Below are 19369 nucleotides of genomic sequence, written 5' to 3' on the forward strand. Positions count from 1 at the left end.
TAACATCCATACCCCACTTTTCAAAAGCTCCATAACTCAAGATATGATGCATAGGCTCTGGAATTAGCACCCTCTTATGGAAAGCCTGGCACTCATGACAACTCCTGCACCAATGATTAATATCCCTGTTCATGCTTGGCCACATAAGCTTGGCTGTCGAGATCTTCGTCTTTGTGATGTCAACTCCATGATGGCCTCCACATCTCTCCTCATGGCAAGCCTTCAAGCAATCTTGAATCTCATCATGACATAAAACTCTTCGTATAACACCATCAGTCCCCTTGTGATAAAGGTGATCACCAATCAAGACATACCTCATGGCTCTCTTAACAACCGCTTTCCTCTTTGAAGCATTCAAGTTCTTTCTTGCAAAACCTGTAAGAAGAACATGCTCTTCCTCATGAAGACACTCTCGCAGCAGTTGGCAGAAACTTTCCAGTATTGATGTTCGTAGTTCTTGTGTTCGTCAGTCAGAGGAAACTTTACAGGTAACCTATGCTCTGATGTCTCGTGTTTTGCGGAACAAAAACTCCTATAGATGAGGATGTTCTTTCCACGGGGACCTCTTGGAAAGCCAGGCATGTGGCAATTGATTACTTGCAGAAGGAGGTGGTTGTTGCACATTCTCCAGGCTTTGTGGTTCCGGATTCAGAGGGGGTGGTCAACAGGTTTTAAAAGGCCATGCGTGGTCTTCAGCAAGTTTCCAAGACTTGGCTTCCCACCGTAACAGGTGTTGATCCTTGTGAGCAGTGTGATGCCTCTTTGACTCGAAAGCAGAATGGTTCATTGATTTGGTTAATGGATACCAAATTGGACGGGAGCTTCTTGATGAGGCTGATGAGCTCGTGTTTGCAAATGACTCTTTGGCAGGCAGGATTGCGTATCTTGTGGTTTCCACAGCATGCGAAGGATCTTGGTCTCTTTTACACAGGAGGGGGATTGATGGATGAAGTCCGACTCCACGGTTGGAGTGACTCGGATTGGAAAGGAGATCCAGACACGAGGAGATCTACGTCAAGCCCAGAAGTAGTTTTATGGAGCAGTAAGAGGCAGTCATCTTTTGCCTTGTCGTCGATAGAGGCAGAGTACCGGGCTGCTTGTGATGCAGCTTGTGAGGTGGTGAGGTTGCAGAGGTTGCATGGCAGGATTGGGCTTCCACTGGAGGAACCCACGGTCATCCAGAGGCACTTTGTTCATGAACAGATCGTTGCTGCTGACATCTTGCTAGAGTTCTGTTCGACGGAGGACAGTACGATGGACCTCTTCACGAAGTCACTATCTCAGGCTTTGCTCAGGTGGCACCCCAGCTCCTTGTGGTTGGTTTCACAGAAGCCAGGAGCTGAGAGGGGGTGTTAGAAGTCATCTCCTATCTTTACTGAGACACTAGTGCCTCTGTTGTGGGTGTGCCCGCCCTTGTAGGTGCTTTTCTCATTTTTCCTCACTCCCCGTATTTTTCCCGATATTTTTTCCATTTTTCCATGGCTTGGGGGGGCAGTCATGAGCTAGCAAGCGCATCTCTTCTGGCCGACTGTACACGACTTCATTTTAGACGTGGCCGACTCAAGTTTGCTAGCCGACTGGTCTATGAGGACTGGTCGTGGAGATTTGTCCCTGTCGGCTGCCTCTAGAGCAGGCTGGGGTCCATATAAAATGGACCCCAACACCCCTTGCCATTGTGTCTTGTATTCGGGATTCTTCTTGTGTATATATAGTAGAGTTACACGCCTCTCTCTCCATTGCTGTCCTTTTCTGCACTTGCTCTTGTGTTTCCAGATTTTGTCTTCATCTCCGCTGCGTATTCTGACAGACCAGCCATATCAGCCCCTTTAACTTCACCTATATGCAGCTCACACATGTCCACCTCAAGCTCCAACAAGATCTAATCCAATTCTATGTCATCATCAGCTTCATCTGAGGATCCTGTGGAATAAGCATCATAGTTGTCAAAAGAATTTGAATCCGTTCAAGTATCCATTTCCAGCTTCTCTCCAAGCTCCAAAATCTTGCATGTCGTCAAAGCATACCTTATCCTCTTCTCTTTAGGTCTGTCAACAAACAAGTCAATACAACCCCTTGTACCAAACCTGTCTTGACTTCATAGCAATTAGCCAGGGTCTTACCAAAAGGATGGGATATGCCCCAACCCCTGCTGGCATGACATGCATATCAATCACTACTTTTTCCCCAAGAACATTCAGCTCCGTATCTTTGACCACACAGAGACACTTCACCTTTGAACTATTGGCCATCATCATGCTGAAAATAGACTTCCATGTCACCTCCAATCTAAGATCATACATAGCCTCTTCAGTTATGACACACACCTGGGCTCCTCTATCAATGTACACCTTGCTCACCTTCCTACCATGAACCCAAACATCCACAATAGGCAATATATCAGAAACCTTGCTCAATTAAACTACATAGTCTCAGGTATTTTAAATCTAACTCTCCTAACACTCGCAAGCTTGTGCCATTGTCTCCTTATGCTAGAATTCAGTTGTAAAAGCTGAGCATAAGTGATATCAGTCTTCTAATGTTTAACATCAGCCAAGAGACTATAAGGGGGTTGTCCCTCCCCCAACTGGAAGTCATCCATGCCAATTTCCTCCTTCTAGCCCTGGCTTTTCCTTGCTTGCTAGATTCTACTCATTCCATGGTTGCCTTCCCCTTCTCTTGCTTCTTCCTAGCTCTTGTTTCCTTACCTGCATCCTCGTCCTCTGATTGGCCAACACATCAGCCTCATCTTCCTCTTCCATAATTGCTTCAAGCATACTCACATTACCTAATGGACCTTGAGGTTGCACTTGTTCTTGTCCTGGCACTTGATTCCCATTAACTCCACCCCTATTGCCAACATCCCTGAATATCATTGGGAATGTGGCGAGCATTGCCCATAAAGCTTACTGTAAACTTCCTTGATAATACAATCATATTACAAGAGAGGGTCGGCCCTTTCCGATGCTATACATTGTCATTTCAATTTTCAACATTGTTATCTTGTTTTGTGTTGCGCCAATTCACTTTGTTGATGAGAATTGATAGTTCGAGTGTGTGTCAATATTGAGTTTAACCCCGACTCGGGGAACTACATAAGGTGAGATGATACTTTCAGCTGGCCAATAGCAATCCACATGGTATGTGACATGTGCCTATGCAGATATTCAATAATTCAAGGCTCTCAAGGGAGCCATCTTTCAAAACTGGAGATTTATAGAAAGCTCTGGGGAAGACACCCATGTTTTGCTTGTATTAAGCCGTGTGTCAAATCCATATGAATAAGGTGATTGATCTCTTGTCAAGAGAGATCGGAGAATGGGGAGTCAAGGCCATGACGGAAGGGGAGATGGTCCATGTGAAGACCGTGTTGGGAAACCATCAAGAAACTTGAGAGTACCAAGATATACTCTGCTGCTTATGTCAATTTGGCGAGGAGCTATCTGGCACCAAATCACTATGATGATCCTCGAGTCTCTCAAGAGGTAACTCTCCTAGCAATGCATTTGCAAAACAATCCTTGTATGCAACTAAAAACTTCAGCCTATCACTCGTAAGAGTGTCTACATTTGCATCGTCACATTTAACAATCTATTCATTCACGAGCTTGTCTTCTTGCATAAACATTCACACCACTATATGTATGGCTGGCCATAATGCTTAAATGCACTGATAGATATTGTATGCAAGATAGATTCGTCTTGCGCACAGAAAAGACGTAGATCCTAGCTCTGATACCAATGTAATTTCCCTAGTCCAAGTTGAGCACAATCTTGACACGCTTGAACTATTAATGCTTGTAAACAAAGTAAATTGGCACAACACAAAACAAGATTGCCAGCTGAAGCTAGGATTTTTGCCAATTAGAGTTTTAGCTAAATTAAAAATTTTGTAAATTATAGGGTTTCTAAAAATTAGGGTGTCAGCTTTTAGAAGATTTGCCAACGACAGAATTGCTCAAAACCCTTGCCATCATGTAGAAATCCATGAAAGAGAAGTAAATTAGATCAATCCAAGACTAGAAAAATATAAATAGACCATGTATAAGCTCCACCAAAAAAAAGAACCACCAAGGAGCAAGTATGATAGAGTATGCACTAATTTTATAAGGAAAAACTCCAATAATTTTCCTCTTGAAGTAGGTTCCTATTGCATGAGGGAGAAGGGAGAAAAGATGGCCGTTGGGCCACCTCAACAAAGGCCACACCTCTCCCATAAGTGGGGAGAGTGTCAGGTCAATAAACTCGCTAAATAAATGATCCAAATTCTGCCTACCCACTCATTAATGATGTAAGCCCAACTCACTTATAAGTTGTCCGTACTTTAATGAGATGTAGATCTGCAAAACAAAAAAATTTGAGCTATAGCTGATAAATGAATAACAAAGAGTTTAAGGACACACTTGCCACCTAGCCCACAAGCATGATCAGAATATAGCTTCCAGCACAAGCGAGTGTCCTTACCCGTGAACTAGACAAACAAGTCTTGCAGGCAGTAAAACAATTCTCACCAAAACAGTTCCACATATGCAAGTATGCGATGCATAAGAATGTGTTGGACAATCTCCCTTTCATTTAGCTTGTAACAAGTGGCCATTCTAGCAATAGACATTATGTCCCTAGGCCAACCGGAATACCACACTCAGCGTAGACATAAGTCCCCTGCCACGAGATTCCAGTCCACAAGACCCTTGGTTCTTTCTTTTTCTCTCTCTATCTATTAGGTCCAAATCCAGCTCATGAAAAGGGCACATTTCACAAGAGTGCAATCTTAAATAGGATCCGTTAGAGGAGGAGATTGCAAAGGGTACTCTCTTTAGTCAAGTCTGTCAAGAGAGCACCACAAAGGTTTCTTGAAGAGGCATGTGGAATAATTAAGGTGTTCACTCAGTTTCAACAGACTCAAGACTCTCATTGGCGGTTTACCTAATAAGTTAAATATAAAAATTTAATAGATGAATTTCTGTTTAACATCCAAGGACAACAAAGAAAGTAACTAGTGTAGAAACCATCTGGTAAACAATAAACCAAGTTCTCAAAGATTTCCCTCCTACACAGCATAAATACGTTGTGAAGGAAACTCCAGAGGTATGACAAAGTAGGGAGCACAGTGCTAGTCATGCACTTCACTCACACACACACACACACACACACACACACACCCCAATTTGAACATTGAAAGCTTGATAAACACAGAAAAATACACTTTTGTCAAAAACTCAGTATTCCTATTAACAACTGTTGCATTACACTTGAGCCTGCACCAAGTGGCATTGTCCCACAACAACACAATACAAAAAACTGACCTTTTGTTTGGGAGTCATCTTTAAAGATGCCCTCAAGTCAGGGTTTCCTAGCTTTTGAAAGATAAACCCCAACGACGGAAATCCTGCACCAACTACACAAGCATCTAGTGAGCATAAACCGTTCGCATGTAGACAGATGTGTACACCTTGGGTTGATGATAACCCACATACAAGAAAAGGTCAATGTCACATAGCAACTTTAAGAAGCCTTCCCATTTTTACTATTCCATTTGACCAACCTTACGTACACAGGACCTTTTATGAAGAAGAATAGTTACCAAGTAAAATCATGTGATGTCTCTATATTAACAGCTAAGCCTACATGCTTATCCCCTGCCTGTACACCTTATGGTCAAGACCCTATGTATAGGGTGGTGTGCACCATTTCTTAGCAACCCAGATTGTCCATTATCACGACAATAACATATTCCTCCCAACTCTTCATTCGCTAGAAAAGGAGGTCCATACACGATCAAGTCCATTTAAGGTTCTACTACAGATGCCAAAATAATCTTTTCAAGGCGAAGTAAAGAGGCATACCTTATGTCTACCTTTGTATAGCATTTGGGGCCTTCCTAACACCTACCTCTTTGTAGAGTTTAAGACCTCCCATTCTCTTCTAGCCTTAAATTAACTGGGATCACGAGCTCTCCAATCATGGAAACTCCTACAGTCTAGGACCATACCATTTGAACACATCCTTGTATCGTTGAGCATCTAAGTCTCTGATCAATGCAACTCTGTTTAGCTGTAGACTTAACCCTATAGCTTCACTGAACTGAATGGAGAGCGGAAAGCAACTCAACTACTAAGACGCATGCCCTTCTATAGAATGTGGTGTCAGGCATAGCCAGGTTTGGTACTGCAAATAACCATGTGTTTCATGCTTCCCTGAACTTAGTACCTTCTTTAACATAGATGTTGCTTCAAAAAGGCTGGCACATGGGGAGTCGTTTAACAAGAATGCCTGGTCTAGACCTTATAATCTACATGCAGTAGATGAAAAAGGTGGAGACTGAGAAGCATGCTCAACGCATACACTTGATTCAATCAGTAGATGCGTTAAGCGCAAAATTTGCAAGAGGTGGAGACTTAGAAGTATGCAAAACTCAAGACACTTGACTCAAACTCTTGCATACTACATAATACAAAAATCCTGACACTGCCTCTTATAGAGGACTTTAGCTCCCTCTACATGGTCATTAAGTATGAGAACCAGAGATGCATTGTGCTCTACATGCATACGATCTGACAGCCTTGTGCAGTCTACTAGCAAAACAAAGAACCCTGTCCAGCGACTTCTCACACCCTTTTCCTAGAGAGCAATCAAACTTGAGCTCGAGAGCAGGATGACAATAAGCAATATGACTGACTAGTCAGAGTAGGCATGCCCCTGGCTAATGACCAATGGAGACCTCTAGGAGATTGACCAACACGACGAGACTAAAAGAACACAGTTCAGCACAAATTGCCTTTCACAAACTTAACCAGCGACTAGAATGTAGAGAATGTCTAAAAAATGTGTGATATATTTGCAGAAATGCACAGTAACTGCTTACATCCAATCAGATCCATACATGTGTGTACATATAAATGTATGTATAATGCCTGCACAGATTTTTTAATCCAAACTGATGCTTTTAGAATTTCACCAACACATTGCATCGATCACAGAACTACAAAGATGGTAGAACAACAAAACCTGTGTATTTTCCATGCATGTTGTAGTCTTTGAGAAAGTGGTGAATAACCAGGGTTGGGATAACATAGCCAATATTATCAGCACAGCTGTGTGCCTGCCATTGCAGTAAAACACAAAATTACTTCAAGATTCTCAAAGAATGTGAAGGATGTCTGCCATGAACATACAAGGTATTAACTAAGGGAATGTCAATGGCATTCAGGCATATCCCCATACCACTATGCTGACTAACATTTCCCAGGCTATATTTCTCCTTACAATGTGAAGGTACCAACATCTATGTAGTACAGCGGCCAAGGTGAAGGGAAAGTCATGCCTACTTCTGGTATGAAAGACCTTTCTGCGTTCATCCTTTGAAACTCCTAGTTGCAATGTCTACTTTGATTTCATGAAGGTGCAAAATACTCTCCTGTGAACTCACACGGGGCTCTCCAGCAGATCACTCTCCAGAGTCCATACCACTCTCTTGCACAACATATTACAGAGATATCTCGCCATGATGGAGCAAAAGATAGAGCACTTGCAGTAGCAGTGTAGACCAATTGCAGTGCTGGCTGTTATTTGGGCCTGGGCCTTGCTATCCATTCAGTGCAAAGTGCCAAGATGGTTGTTGTAAAACCTAGCGTTTTGTATATTGCACATGGTAGGATTTTGGTTGTAAAAAGGAAACTTTGGAATGTATAAAGGGCTCACTTAGAAGGATAGGGGGCATATGACTTGTGAGAATTAAAATTGGTATGCCTAAGGCGATGCAAGGGGGGTGGGGAGCAGCAAGTCAGGAGAGGGAGGGAATGGAGCTGGGGTGGGGCGACGAACAGGGAGAGGAGATGAAAAGACTCGCTGAAGAAGAAGAAGCGGTGTCTTACAAGAAGCATCTTCCTAAGATGTGACTGGAGCAGACCGTCATGTGAAGCATCAGGGGTCTTGGGCCAAAATTCACATTGCAGTGAAGCTTTGGAGTGTATAAGAGCTCATTTACAAGGAAAAGGGGCATAGGACATGTGAGGACTGAAATTAGTATGCCTATGGGGATTCTATGCAAGGACTGTATGTTGCTGCCACGTTATATTGTACGAGAGGGGCACGCGTCTCTCTCTCATGCAAGGGGGGTGGGAAGCAGCAGGGCAGGAGAGGCAGGGAATGGAGCTGGTCTGGGGAGACAAACAGGGGGAGGAGATGAAAAGACTTGCTGAGAAGAAGAAGCGGTGTCTTACAAGAGGCAGAGATTTTTCTCTGATGTGACTGGAGCAGACTGTCATGCGGAGCATCAGGTGTCTTGGGCGGATATTCGCGTTGTAGAGGCCAGGAAGGAGAGGGAGGAGCAACAAAGGCACGAAGCTTCATCAATTTGCCCCAAGATTTTGTTGATCAGCAAGTTTCTCTCTTTGCATCTAGCAGCGAAATCTTGTTCTACCCAGGTAAAGTACCTGAAAAACAGGATATGGGCTCCTCGTTTGAGGACGACATGCTAGGCATGAAGGCTATTGCACATACATTTTTTCTTGGAAAAGGTTTTTATAATGTCCTATTTTCTGAGTCTCAATGGGTCCCCAAGCTTCTTGATAAAGCTGGGGTCTACTGGCTCCTTGGAATTAAAACTGGCTTTTGGTGCCTTTACTGGTGCACGCTTTCACTGCAGTAGGTTCGGGCATTTTGCCAAAAAAATGTTTGCCGCCTAAGAAAGGTCTTAGAAGAAATGAACAGAGAGGGGGAGAGTCTAAATCCAGAGGGAAAACAAAGAGGAAGGGGATATAGTGGGTGAACAGAGTAATGATGGATCCGGGAGGGAGACCAAGTCTGTGGCATCACAAACAGATACATTCCACCCCAATGGGTAACCCAAATGTCTAACAATACCTGTTGGTGGAAAAACTTAATAAACTATGTCAATCCGATGCTCTAAGTGGTAGTAGTTTGGATTTGTGGAAATTGATGAAAAATCTTGCAGCTTCCCCAAACAATTGGAGAGCCCTCATAAAGGTTTGCAAAACTTGCAAAGTGTTTTTGGGGAGGAAAAAGGAATCATCAGCATAAGCCTACACCACTAAATTACGACCATTTGGGAATTGCAAACCATGCAAAAAATCCTTGATCCATGAGTTTGTCCATATATAGAAGCAAAGGGTGAGTGGATTGCATATAGTAATGTACTCAAATGACAAGCCTGCCTGACTGATTTACCCAATATCCAAGGACGGGACAATCCTTTGCTTGATATACACGCATTGTACTATCTTAAGAAAGCCTGTAAATGACTTGTTGCATTTTAGGCCCAAAACCAAGTTTTGTCATTCCTACAGCTATGAAATCCCATTGAGCTTGACTCATTGCATTTTACACCCAAAACCAATTTTTGCCATCACTGCAACCATGAAACCCCATTGAACTGTATCAAAACCCTTTGCAACATCAATCTACAGCGATAGTACATCCTGTTGGGAATATTTGGCATACTCAATACCCACATAAGCATTATATATGTTATTTGATTTGTCTTCTAGGTAGAGAACCATATTGGGCTTGATGTAATCCTCTGTGCACTACCTTTTTGACTCTCCGAGTGATGCCAGTTCAAAGATTCTGATAAAGCTCCTTCTACGGCACTAATCTGACTAGTCCTTTCCATGATGATGGCATAACACCCTATTGCCATGATTGATTGATCATAAGTAATAATGGATCATGCATTGTGTATCTCCATAGACGTAAATAGGTTTTCCAGTTCAAAGGCTTCCTCCACATCCATATTTCTTTGACATTCTAAAGCAATTCTATACGAGCATGTGTCATAGGAGGGGTTTTAGCAGGAGGCGAGCCAAAAAACTTGCTTAAAGTGAGTCACATGTTCCTGCTCTAGCTGTAATACATTTTGCGTCCACTCTCCATTATCCTTTTGCACTCGTGAGATGCATTGTTTTTGTCTGGTTACATGTAAGCTTTTAAAGAAAGCTTTAGATAAGCAGCCTTAATTTGGGGTAGGCTTCTGTCTTGACCTGACTTCCCACTTTTGCAACTTTCTATGATTTTTCAATTCAAGCTGGCATAACATATCTGGTCCTCTTCCTGAGGAGACAAGTGACAAACAAGGCTAATTTCTTCAAGAGGTTGCAGCTGATATCCATATCTTCATAAATTTCAGCTATCAAAGCAAGGATTACATCGGTAACCATGTCTCTTAAATATTGATGTGTCAAATAACTGTTTGCAAACTCATAAGGCTCACCATCGAGCATATACTACAGAATGAGTAATCTGCCTTCCAGATCATTGTAAGCAACTACCAGCTGCAATTCTTGTCTGACAAGAAAACACACACCAGCGAACGTAGAACAACCAGCATAATCTATACAGTATCCATCAAAGAATCCAATCCAACTAGCCAAAGCATGTTGCTTATGTTCCTTAAGACATACTATGTCTGGCTTCATTCTATGTATATAGTCCCAAACCAACCTCCATTTCTTCAAGTTGCCTAAACCTTATACGTTATACGACGTGCATTTGAGAGGTGCCTTCATGATCGTTTTATTGAGAAGTGAAAGCCATATCAACATCTTCTTGCATATTTTGCTGCATATTCTGTAAAGTTTGCATTCCACCTTGAACTACTGCAGCCCAAAGCTTTCATGTCTCAACTTCTCCCAATGAGCAAGCTTTACTCAGAGAGGTAGATGATTTTGTCTACATTCTAAACTGTAACAGTTGGGGTCTGACAGAAATAGCCTTTCTAGGGTTTGGGGTCTGCCAACCCTTTGCATCTATCACATTCTTATCCTTATTTGCAGCATTTTTCACAATCTGTTCAGTTCTAGCAAGCATACGAGCTGGCTGCCCTCCTTTTGCTCTTATTTGCACATTAAAACCCTAATTCATAATTCTACAAACCCTAAAAAAAGAACCATAACTGCAACCCCCCATTTAATCTCTAGCACAGTTGTATCTGCCACTAACCTTCTTGAAGTCACAGAAAGACCATCAGAATCCTTCATGCTTCAAAGGTCTTCTATCCATCCCCAAAGATTTCTCATGAAAACCAAACTAACTATCCATAAGCTAAAGATCCTGACTGGTGAGAAAATGGGAGTGGAGAAGCCTTTGTCTGCCAATCTACATAAAGCTGCCCATTACGTCCGCTGCCAAAAAGTAGAGCAATGGTGCAAGAGGGCAGCCTTGGTCAGCTGGAAGTTGTCCTTTACGTTAGTTAGACTTGATGGGAATCTGACAGTGAGTTAAACAATTTAAGAGAGATCCATTCGAACTTATGCCTTTAATGAACCAACTAAAATAATGGCGAAGAGCTGACTTCAACCAAGATATAAAGAAATCGGTCCAACTTACTTGGAATGCAATACCAACACAATCTCCATCATCATTGAAGGCTGGACCACCACTATTTCCTGAACCCAACAGCACTTGTCATGAGCACTGTTCTAGTTGACTTCAAACAAATCTTCCTTCTAAAGACCTAGCAGCATTGCATCAAAAAAATGTCAAGTTTGTGACCTTTCAGGAAACATATGCATGTGTCAGGTTATGTCTCTCATCCATGCATCATACAGCAGGAAAAATTACTTAAAACCTAACTCGTGCAGGAGAGAAAACTGCACTTCCTCTCTGAGGCTTTTCTATACATGTCTAGATCAAATCCCCCCTTGCCCAATGGCCAATAGCTTTTAAGCCTCTCACTTGTATTGCTTAAATTTAATCCTCTTTCACATAGACTACCCTAATTATTAGCTTAGCACTCTTGATTCCCAAATTCTTGCATCTACCCTTAGAGAAGTCCCAAAATACAGGACACAAGAAAACAACATTGGGAGCAAATGTTCAGGAATCCTCTAAAGCTTAAATCCCCATGTCCTTGCATTTCATTGGACTTGCTTTAAATTATTCTAGGAAGGACCAATAGTTTCAGAGAAATGGTGTCCACCAGCTTCATGGTATGGTTTAACGTACAAACCATGAATGGCAAAGACACCTTCAACAGACACTGTACAACTGCATGCATGTTGTGACCATACATTGTAGAAAAGGGAAAATCCTTACACTTAACAACATGGAAGAGCATTCAATCATGAGAATTGAAAATCATGTTTTCAAACAGAGTTTAGAGACCCTTGGCTAGTAAGTTTGTTCTACCAAATTCACTAAAGCAATAAACATAGAGGCAAAGTCACTTGTATGTCATTGACTGAGGCCACTGAAGCATAAGAGCCAGTGTTACAAGTTCCCTCAAAGTATATTCCTTCCTTTAAAACATTATCGATGGAAAATCTAGATACTCCTTGGCAGCTGCTCTATACAGCAGCCAGCTTCTAATGCATGGGCATACTACATGTGTTGAAAAATAAGGAAACGATAAATAGAGGTGAAGGGAGCACCTTCTGAGGAAACTACGGGGGAAACTAGAGAATACCTTCATTTATTGCAGCATCAATCTGGACAGCCAGCAGCGCTGCATCTCCATGTACATACGAAGTTACCTGCGACATGGCCTTGCTGTAAAAATTAAAGACTATCTCTGTGATATAATCCTAAGATGCTGCTTAATAAATCTTTCAGATTAGAAATACAAGCAAGTATTTCCAGGCAAACCTCAATTCGGGAAACCACACCCTTTGTAACTGATACTGTATCTCCTCCCAATGGATATCCTACTACAGTCACTGCATCCTGCCATTAAGAGAAAAATACGTTAGGCACACACACAAAGAGTGTCCAAATTTATATGCAAAAAGGATACCCAGTTCATAATAGGTCAGGCTGCGTATTCAAATCTATGGTACTATCTTTCTCTAGACTCCAGCATCTTCAAGATTATTCAATTTGACAGCATGCACAGTTCACTAATAGTAACAGAATTGGGGCCCCTTATATCAAGGAACCCCAGTCATTGTGAGCCCTAATTGTGTAAAGGGACAAGGCCATGTGTGCACAGTTAGAGAAGGATGTACCAGGGTAGTGTAGGGGCATGCCTCTTATGGGAGGAAGCAGTGCCTAGGCAAATGTACTATGAGAATGATAGACTGGAACAACAACAAGAGAAACAGAGGACACGTGCTATTTTCTGAAATGGCCAAGCCTTCGCAGGGATAGGGCCTGATTTGGAGGGCTTGGACAGCCCAAAAGCAGTTTACAGGTGCCCAAAGGTTGGCTAGAGGATGAATAGCTCCTTCGGGTTCACAAAGAGGGCGAATTTTCGAATTTAATGGTTCCCTACAGTTGGTGAGAGGCTTATCGGGCGGATAGTATCCCCTCCTTATCGTAAACAAGAAGTCGGAATGTCAAATTCGCCACCACACCAATGATCCAAACTTTGATCAGGTCCAATTCAAGTCTTCAACATGGAACAAGAACCGATCCTTCTAGTTGTGATGACAATACATCGTGTAGAATATTTATTCATTTCTTTACTGCATGTGTGACATGCGAGTAATTGATCATAGTAAACAACCTTAGCCTTAACTAAACTGCACTTAGAAACACATAAGAGATAGAGAATGGTTTCAATGCAATGCAACGCAATTGAATGAGACGGTTACAACTGAGATCTAAAAAGATCTATGATGATGATGATGCTGACTCTGACTGAATGGTTCTGAATGCCGACTTGCTGAACTGCTGTACTCCACCCTTTCTATGGTCTTATAATATAGTATCTCTCAGTGGCCATGGCGCACCCATACAAGGCCTTATAGATGTGATATCCCCTTCTTATCGTAAACAAGAAGTCGGAATGTCAAATTCGCCACACCACACCAATGATCCAAACTTTGATCAGGTCCAATTCAGGTCTTCAACATGGAACAAGAACCGACCCTTCTAGTTGTGATGACAATACATTGTGTAGAATATTTATTCATTTCTTCACCGCATGTGTGATAAGCGAGGGATTGATCATAGTAAAACAACCTTAGCCTTAAATAAACTGCACTTAGAAACACTTAAGAGATAGAGAATGGTTTCAATGCAATGCAACTATATTAAATGAGACGGTTACAACTGAGATCTAAAAAGATCTATGATGATGATGATGCTGACTCTGACTGAATGGTTCTGAATGCCGACTTTGAATGCTGAACTGCTGTACTCCACCCTTTCTATGGTCTTGGGCTGAAGACCACCAAAACGATGGAGACACCCTGGACTGAATGATGTAACCTGCTTTTATATGTGAATTTTACTACTGGTCGGGCTTTGTCTAGGGCTGTCGGCCTGCAGAATATCTCGACGACTACCTTTGATGAGCAGTCAGCTGCTAGATAAATCCCACGACTGCATAATATGCCAGTCGGCTGCTTGCACATGTTCACGACTGAATAAGCCTGAGTCGGCTGCTGCAAAATACCTGTCGGCTGCCCCAAATATGCTTGCGTAATGCTTGCCCTATCTGCCATATGGCACAACCAACCTCAAACCAAGGTGGGCACCTCCTTTTGGTGTATTGTGTTTACATGGTCAAAAGGGAGCCTAGAAGTTAGGCTGCACTAACCTGCATCCCTTGGGCCCCGAGCACACTAGCCAATGGCCGGTGCCCAACTTTAATGAATGTGAACACCAAAGGTTATAAAACCTTAAGAATAAGAAACAAGGGTTTCAAATGGATACTTACCACTGTTCACATGCCACAAACCATGTCAAAATACAAGGCACTTGCATGGTTCAGAGGTGGGCGTTCCTTGCCTGTGACTAGACATATCATAGCAGGAAGTCACACGGAAACAAGTCATGTGAAATCAATTTCAAGCAAGCAGATATGCATGCACATGCGTTATGCAATGGATACATCTCTCATTCCTGGACCTATAGATAGCAAGTCTTCCCAAGCACGGAACTAGCTCAGTGGGAATCCTAAACTGGGATCCGTGACAGTGGGAAGCCTAAACTAGGATCCGTGACAATGGGTGCCATGTCTTCGCCACACTATGGGTGACAAGGCCTAGCCTCCCGTAGGTGACATGAGTCCTAGCCTCGGTACGGGCGACACAAAGCTCCCTGGCCTCCCGTACAAAATGGGGAGAGCCACTTGGGCGGCCAAATAGTGACATACCCCGGCTTCTAAATAGTTGTCCTCAATTGAAAAGCCTCCAAATACGCCTGAAGAAGCTGTGGGTAATCTTTGAAGTAGTCTTCATCAATCCATTTGGTGTCGATAGGCAAGTAGTTTTTGAACTTCACCGTTCCATGGTAACACTAACACACACACACATGTATGTTTACATGATCAAAAGGGTGCCCACAAGTTGGAATGCCCGAACCTTTTGACCATGCAGACAATCGCCAATGACCGGTGCCGGACTTTAATGAATGTGAATAGCTAAGGTTATAAAACCTAAGAAACAAGGGTGAATACTTACCACCACCTGTTCACATGCCACAAACCATGTCAAAATACAAGGCACTTGCACGGGTGTCCTTGCCCGTGAACTAGACATGTCATAGCAAGCAGTCACACAAAAACAAATCAATTTCAAGCAAGCATAGATGCGTGCACATGCAACGGATACATCTCCCGTTCTTTGAGCCTGCAGATAGTAGGTTGTCACGTGCACGCCCATGCCACGGCTCAATCTTCAACATGAACATTCTTAATCCCTGTTCAGTTAGCAGGCAAGTAGCATCAGACGTACCTTCATCAGAATCATTATCAGAAGAAGCATCATCAAGCACCATCATCATCATCATCCTCACCTTCAGCATTATCTACAGCGTTACCATCAGGTGGGAGGTCACAAGGACCTGTTGGCTGGCAGCAAATAGACTGTTGGCTGACAGCCAGCCTTGTGCAGCAGTCGGCCATGGGCTACAGGAAGGGCAGCATACCATAAAGCCCAGCATATAAAAGCATTGAATGCTTTGTCAATGTCCAGGCAGGCTGACAGAGGTTCAGCAGGCCGACTGGCAACCCTCATATATAAGCATAACTCATAAAATCAGCAAGTCATTCAGTCATCATTCATTCATAGAATCAGTAAAGCATCATGTAGAAGGGCAATGGGTCAACCCTTAATGGGCTGACCACAAGCCTCAGCTATGTACAAGCATAAGCCACCTTTTTGTACCATATGAATAAAGAAAACCTAACACCTAACCTCTCTCTTCTTCTCTCTCCTCTGTGTCTTAATCTAAGTTAATTAGCATCAATGTTCTTAAGTATGCTTAGGGTAGTGGATCAGTACAACGAGGCTTCCACGCATGCAACATTGGTATCAGAGCATTCAGGCTCAGCCCACGAAGCTATGTCCCAAGGAAGGTGCACAGTTCCAGTAGGAGGGATGCAGCAGGGTTGCAGATGGAGTCGTTTGCAGGTAGGCGAAGCTAGAGGAAGCATTCCCTGAGGGTAGGTACGCATATTCAGTACCTCATTAAGCCCTCAGATCAGTTCCAAAGGCCTAGCAACAGGCATGATCAATTCTGGCAAGTGACCTACCGTTGTGTCAAGGTTAAGGGAAGGCAGGCATGGGGACAGCAATGAACAGATGCTCAGTTCTTCATCAAAGACTTGGAAGTGGAGATCAGGAGCGAAGGTGTTCAAACCGAAAACATCAATCAAAGTCACTAGAAGTCAAAGTCAGGAAGCAGTAGCAATTAAAGGTCAGTAGAAGTCCAGGGAGGAAGGATGATAGAGTGTCCACCCCGTCATCAAGTTTAGCAGAAGGGAATGTCACATGCACGGCCGTGCCATGGCTTAATCTTCAGCATGAACATTCTTAATCCCTGATTAGTTAGCAAGCAAGTAGCATCAGAAATACCTTCATTAAAATCATTATCCCTGATCAGTTAGTAGGCAAGTAGCATCAAAAGTACCTTCATCAGAATCATTATCAAAAGAAGCATCATCTCAATAGCATCATCAAACACATCACCTTCAGCATTATCTACAGCATTAGCATCAGGTGGGAGGTCACAAGGACCTGTCGGCTGGCAGCAAATAGCCTGTCGGCTGACAGCCAGCCTTGTGCAGCAGTCCGCCATGGGGCTACAGGAAGGGCAGCATGGTTTGGGCAGCATACCATAAAGCCCAGCAGATAAAAGCATTGAATGCTTAGTCAATGTCCAAGCAGCAGGCCGACTGGCATCCAACCCTCATATATAAGCATAACTCATAAAATCAGCAAGTCATTCAGTCATCATTCATTCATAGAATCAGTAGAGCATCATGTAGAAGGGCTATGGGTCAACCCTTATGGGCTGACCACAAGCCTCAGCCATGTACAAGCATAAGCCACCTTTTTTTACCATATGAATAAAGAAAACCTAACACCTAATCTCTCTCTTCTTCTCTCTCCTCTATGTCTTAATCTAAGTTAATTAGCATCAATGTTCTTAAGTATGCTTAGGGATGTGGATCCGTACAGCAAGGCTTCCGCGCATGTAACACAGGTCTTCCCGAATCCCTAGCACGGAACTCGCTCAGTGGGAAGCCTCTTGGTAGACTTGGAGATAAACTTGAAAGATCCAATACCTATATACAATGACATCATGAATTCCATTCATTTGGTAAATAGTCTGGCATTTCATGCTCGTACAAAACACATAGAGGAATATTATCACTTTATGAGATAAAAAGTACTATAAGTACAAGTAGATCTAAGGTTTGTGAAGATTGAAGACCACATTATAGATATCTTCACCAAAGCATTGGCGATAGAGAAGTTTGAAAAGTTTTAGAGACTGCTTGGAATTGAAGTATGAACATCACCTCAACTTGAGCTTGAGGGGGAGTGTTGAAAAGAGTGTAAGATCAAAGTATTAAGGACATATGAATATACTCTTAGATATAGTTATTTCATAGGATGCCATAAGATGTTAACAGTTGTGATACAAAGCAACACACACTTTCAGTATGCTGGTTGAATAATGAATAAGGATAAATGCATAACTATTCAATGGATAACTAAGGGTAACTATGGGTTAAAACCTAGCACACCTAGTGGGTAGTCCACCCTGCATACAAAAGACGAACACACTTGATGATGAGGATAGGTAATAAACATGGAGCTCCTTTGTATTCCACTTTTAATAACTTCTTCACTTTTGGATCATCTTTGGGACTGCCCTCCACCCCACACGACACACGTCCCCTTAAATAGAAAAATGTAATAGAGTGGCACCAATAACATCTTTCCCCATGCTCCAATTCACAAAAACTTGTCGATCCCAAAATCAAGTGGCAACAAAGTAGGAAGAGTGCTTAATAGCTTCTGCAACTCACCAAAATATGCATTAAACTCCTCATTCCAAACAAAAGTTGTTTTGTTGGCTAAGAACTCTAAAGGATGTAGAACATGGGAAAGAAAATGAATAAACATGGCTATATACTTGACTTTTTGGATAGAAGAAATGAGTTCCTTGAGACTGGAAGGGGAAGGTAGATCCAACAGTACCTTAATTCTAGCTTTGGCCATTGAGATTCCCTATGCTAAAACTAAATGGCCAAGTATAACTACTTCTTTCTTCACAAAATTATATTTCCCATAATTTAACAACTGATAGTCATTTTCTGGCTTTAAAAAATCTTAAAACAACCAAAAAAAAAAGACTTGCAAGATTATCTTCTAGAACCTGGAGGTTTGGAAGGCCTCCAAACTCCAAGGGTTTTGCATCCTTCCAGAACTCCTCATCTTGTACAGTTAAAAGAGCTATGTCGCACTCATTTCCGATAGCCAGAACCTGGGGATGACAAGGAAGTGTGTCAAAAAGTCATGCAGCCTCACTACAAGACACAAACTCAACAAATCAAGAAAAAAAAAAAACCAAAACTTGGCATTAAACCTTACAGTTGCAATATACTTGGTATCGTCCCCTGTTCTCGTGACCGTCACCTGCAACACATGGTTGTCCTTTCTTACTCTCAAAATGTATGAGTCCATGCAAATAAATGGCCAATCAATACATTTCTTTTCCAGACAAGATAGTGATCCACTTTGATAAGATGATGCTTACCAACCTGAGTATGATGGTCTACACAGTGAGCGTTTGTGAGTAGCCTTCGTCCTGAAATCATAAAGCCACTGTTGAATAACCAGCTGTTAGTCAAAGAAAAAAAAAATGTGTGAAATTTTTCTTTTAAGCATATCTACCTTCACAAAGTCAAACTTGTGTGTAGCCAAAGTGGATACTATCACTACAACATAGCTGCAATCACACCTCTAGTGTCTTTGCCAGCATCATGTGAAAAGACCTTTCCATCCATTGAAAGGTCTTTTCTCTGAAAGCTTCCCTCTAGCCTTAGCACTAGCTTTACAAAACTCTATCCAAGCAGCAAGTTTTTGTAGACCAACAATTCCATGTCGGTTTACACATCTTCATATATGAATCACCATGCTGAGGTCGTAGCACTTCAAAGATACATTTGTGATGAA

General features: G+C 42.4%; 1 protein-coding gene across 5 annotated transcripts in view; it reads right to left on the reverse strand.

Annotated features, from left to right (window-relative positions):
- Window positions 1-19369, reverse strand: part of LOC147603578 (protease Do-like 2, chloroplastic) — a 69416-nt gene that overhangs the window by 14487 nt on the left and 35560 nt on the right. For 2 of the 5 annotated variants that reach the window (XR_015265484.1, XM_086795760.1), the window contains exons 5-12: window positions 18955-19018; window positions 18785-18829; window positions 18570-18677; window positions 12600-12677; window positions 12421-12487; window positions 11343-11401; window positions 7005-7098; window positions 5303-5394 (exon numbers count right to left, since the gene is read on the reverse strand). Coding sequence is in view for 4 of the 5 variants with exons in the window: in XM_086795760.1 (XP_086651886.1) it covers window positions 5303-5394; window positions 7005-7098; window positions 11343-11401; window positions 12421-12487; window positions 12600-12677; window positions 18570-18677; window positions 18785-18829; window positions 18955-19018 (607 nt within the window). In the remaining variant the exon portion in view is untranslated. The remainder of the gene's footprint in view (window positions 1-5302; window positions 5395-7004; window positions 7099-11342; window positions 11402-12420; window positions 12488-12599; window positions 12678-18569; window positions 18678-18784; window positions 18830-18954; window positions 19019-19369) is intronic. The other 3 variants (XM_086795763.1, XM_086795762.1, XM_086795761.1) reach the window with 3 other exon arrangements.

The sequence above is a fragment of the Cibotium barometz genome, chromosome 63 (genome assembly GCF_041138505.1).
Source record: "Cibotium barometz isolate CiBa-2024 chromosome 63, ASM4113850v1, whole genome shotgun sequence".
NCBI classification, from domain to species: Eukaryota; Viridiplantae; Streptophyta; class Polypodiopsida; order Cyatheales; family Cibotiaceae; genus Cibotium; species Cibotium barometz.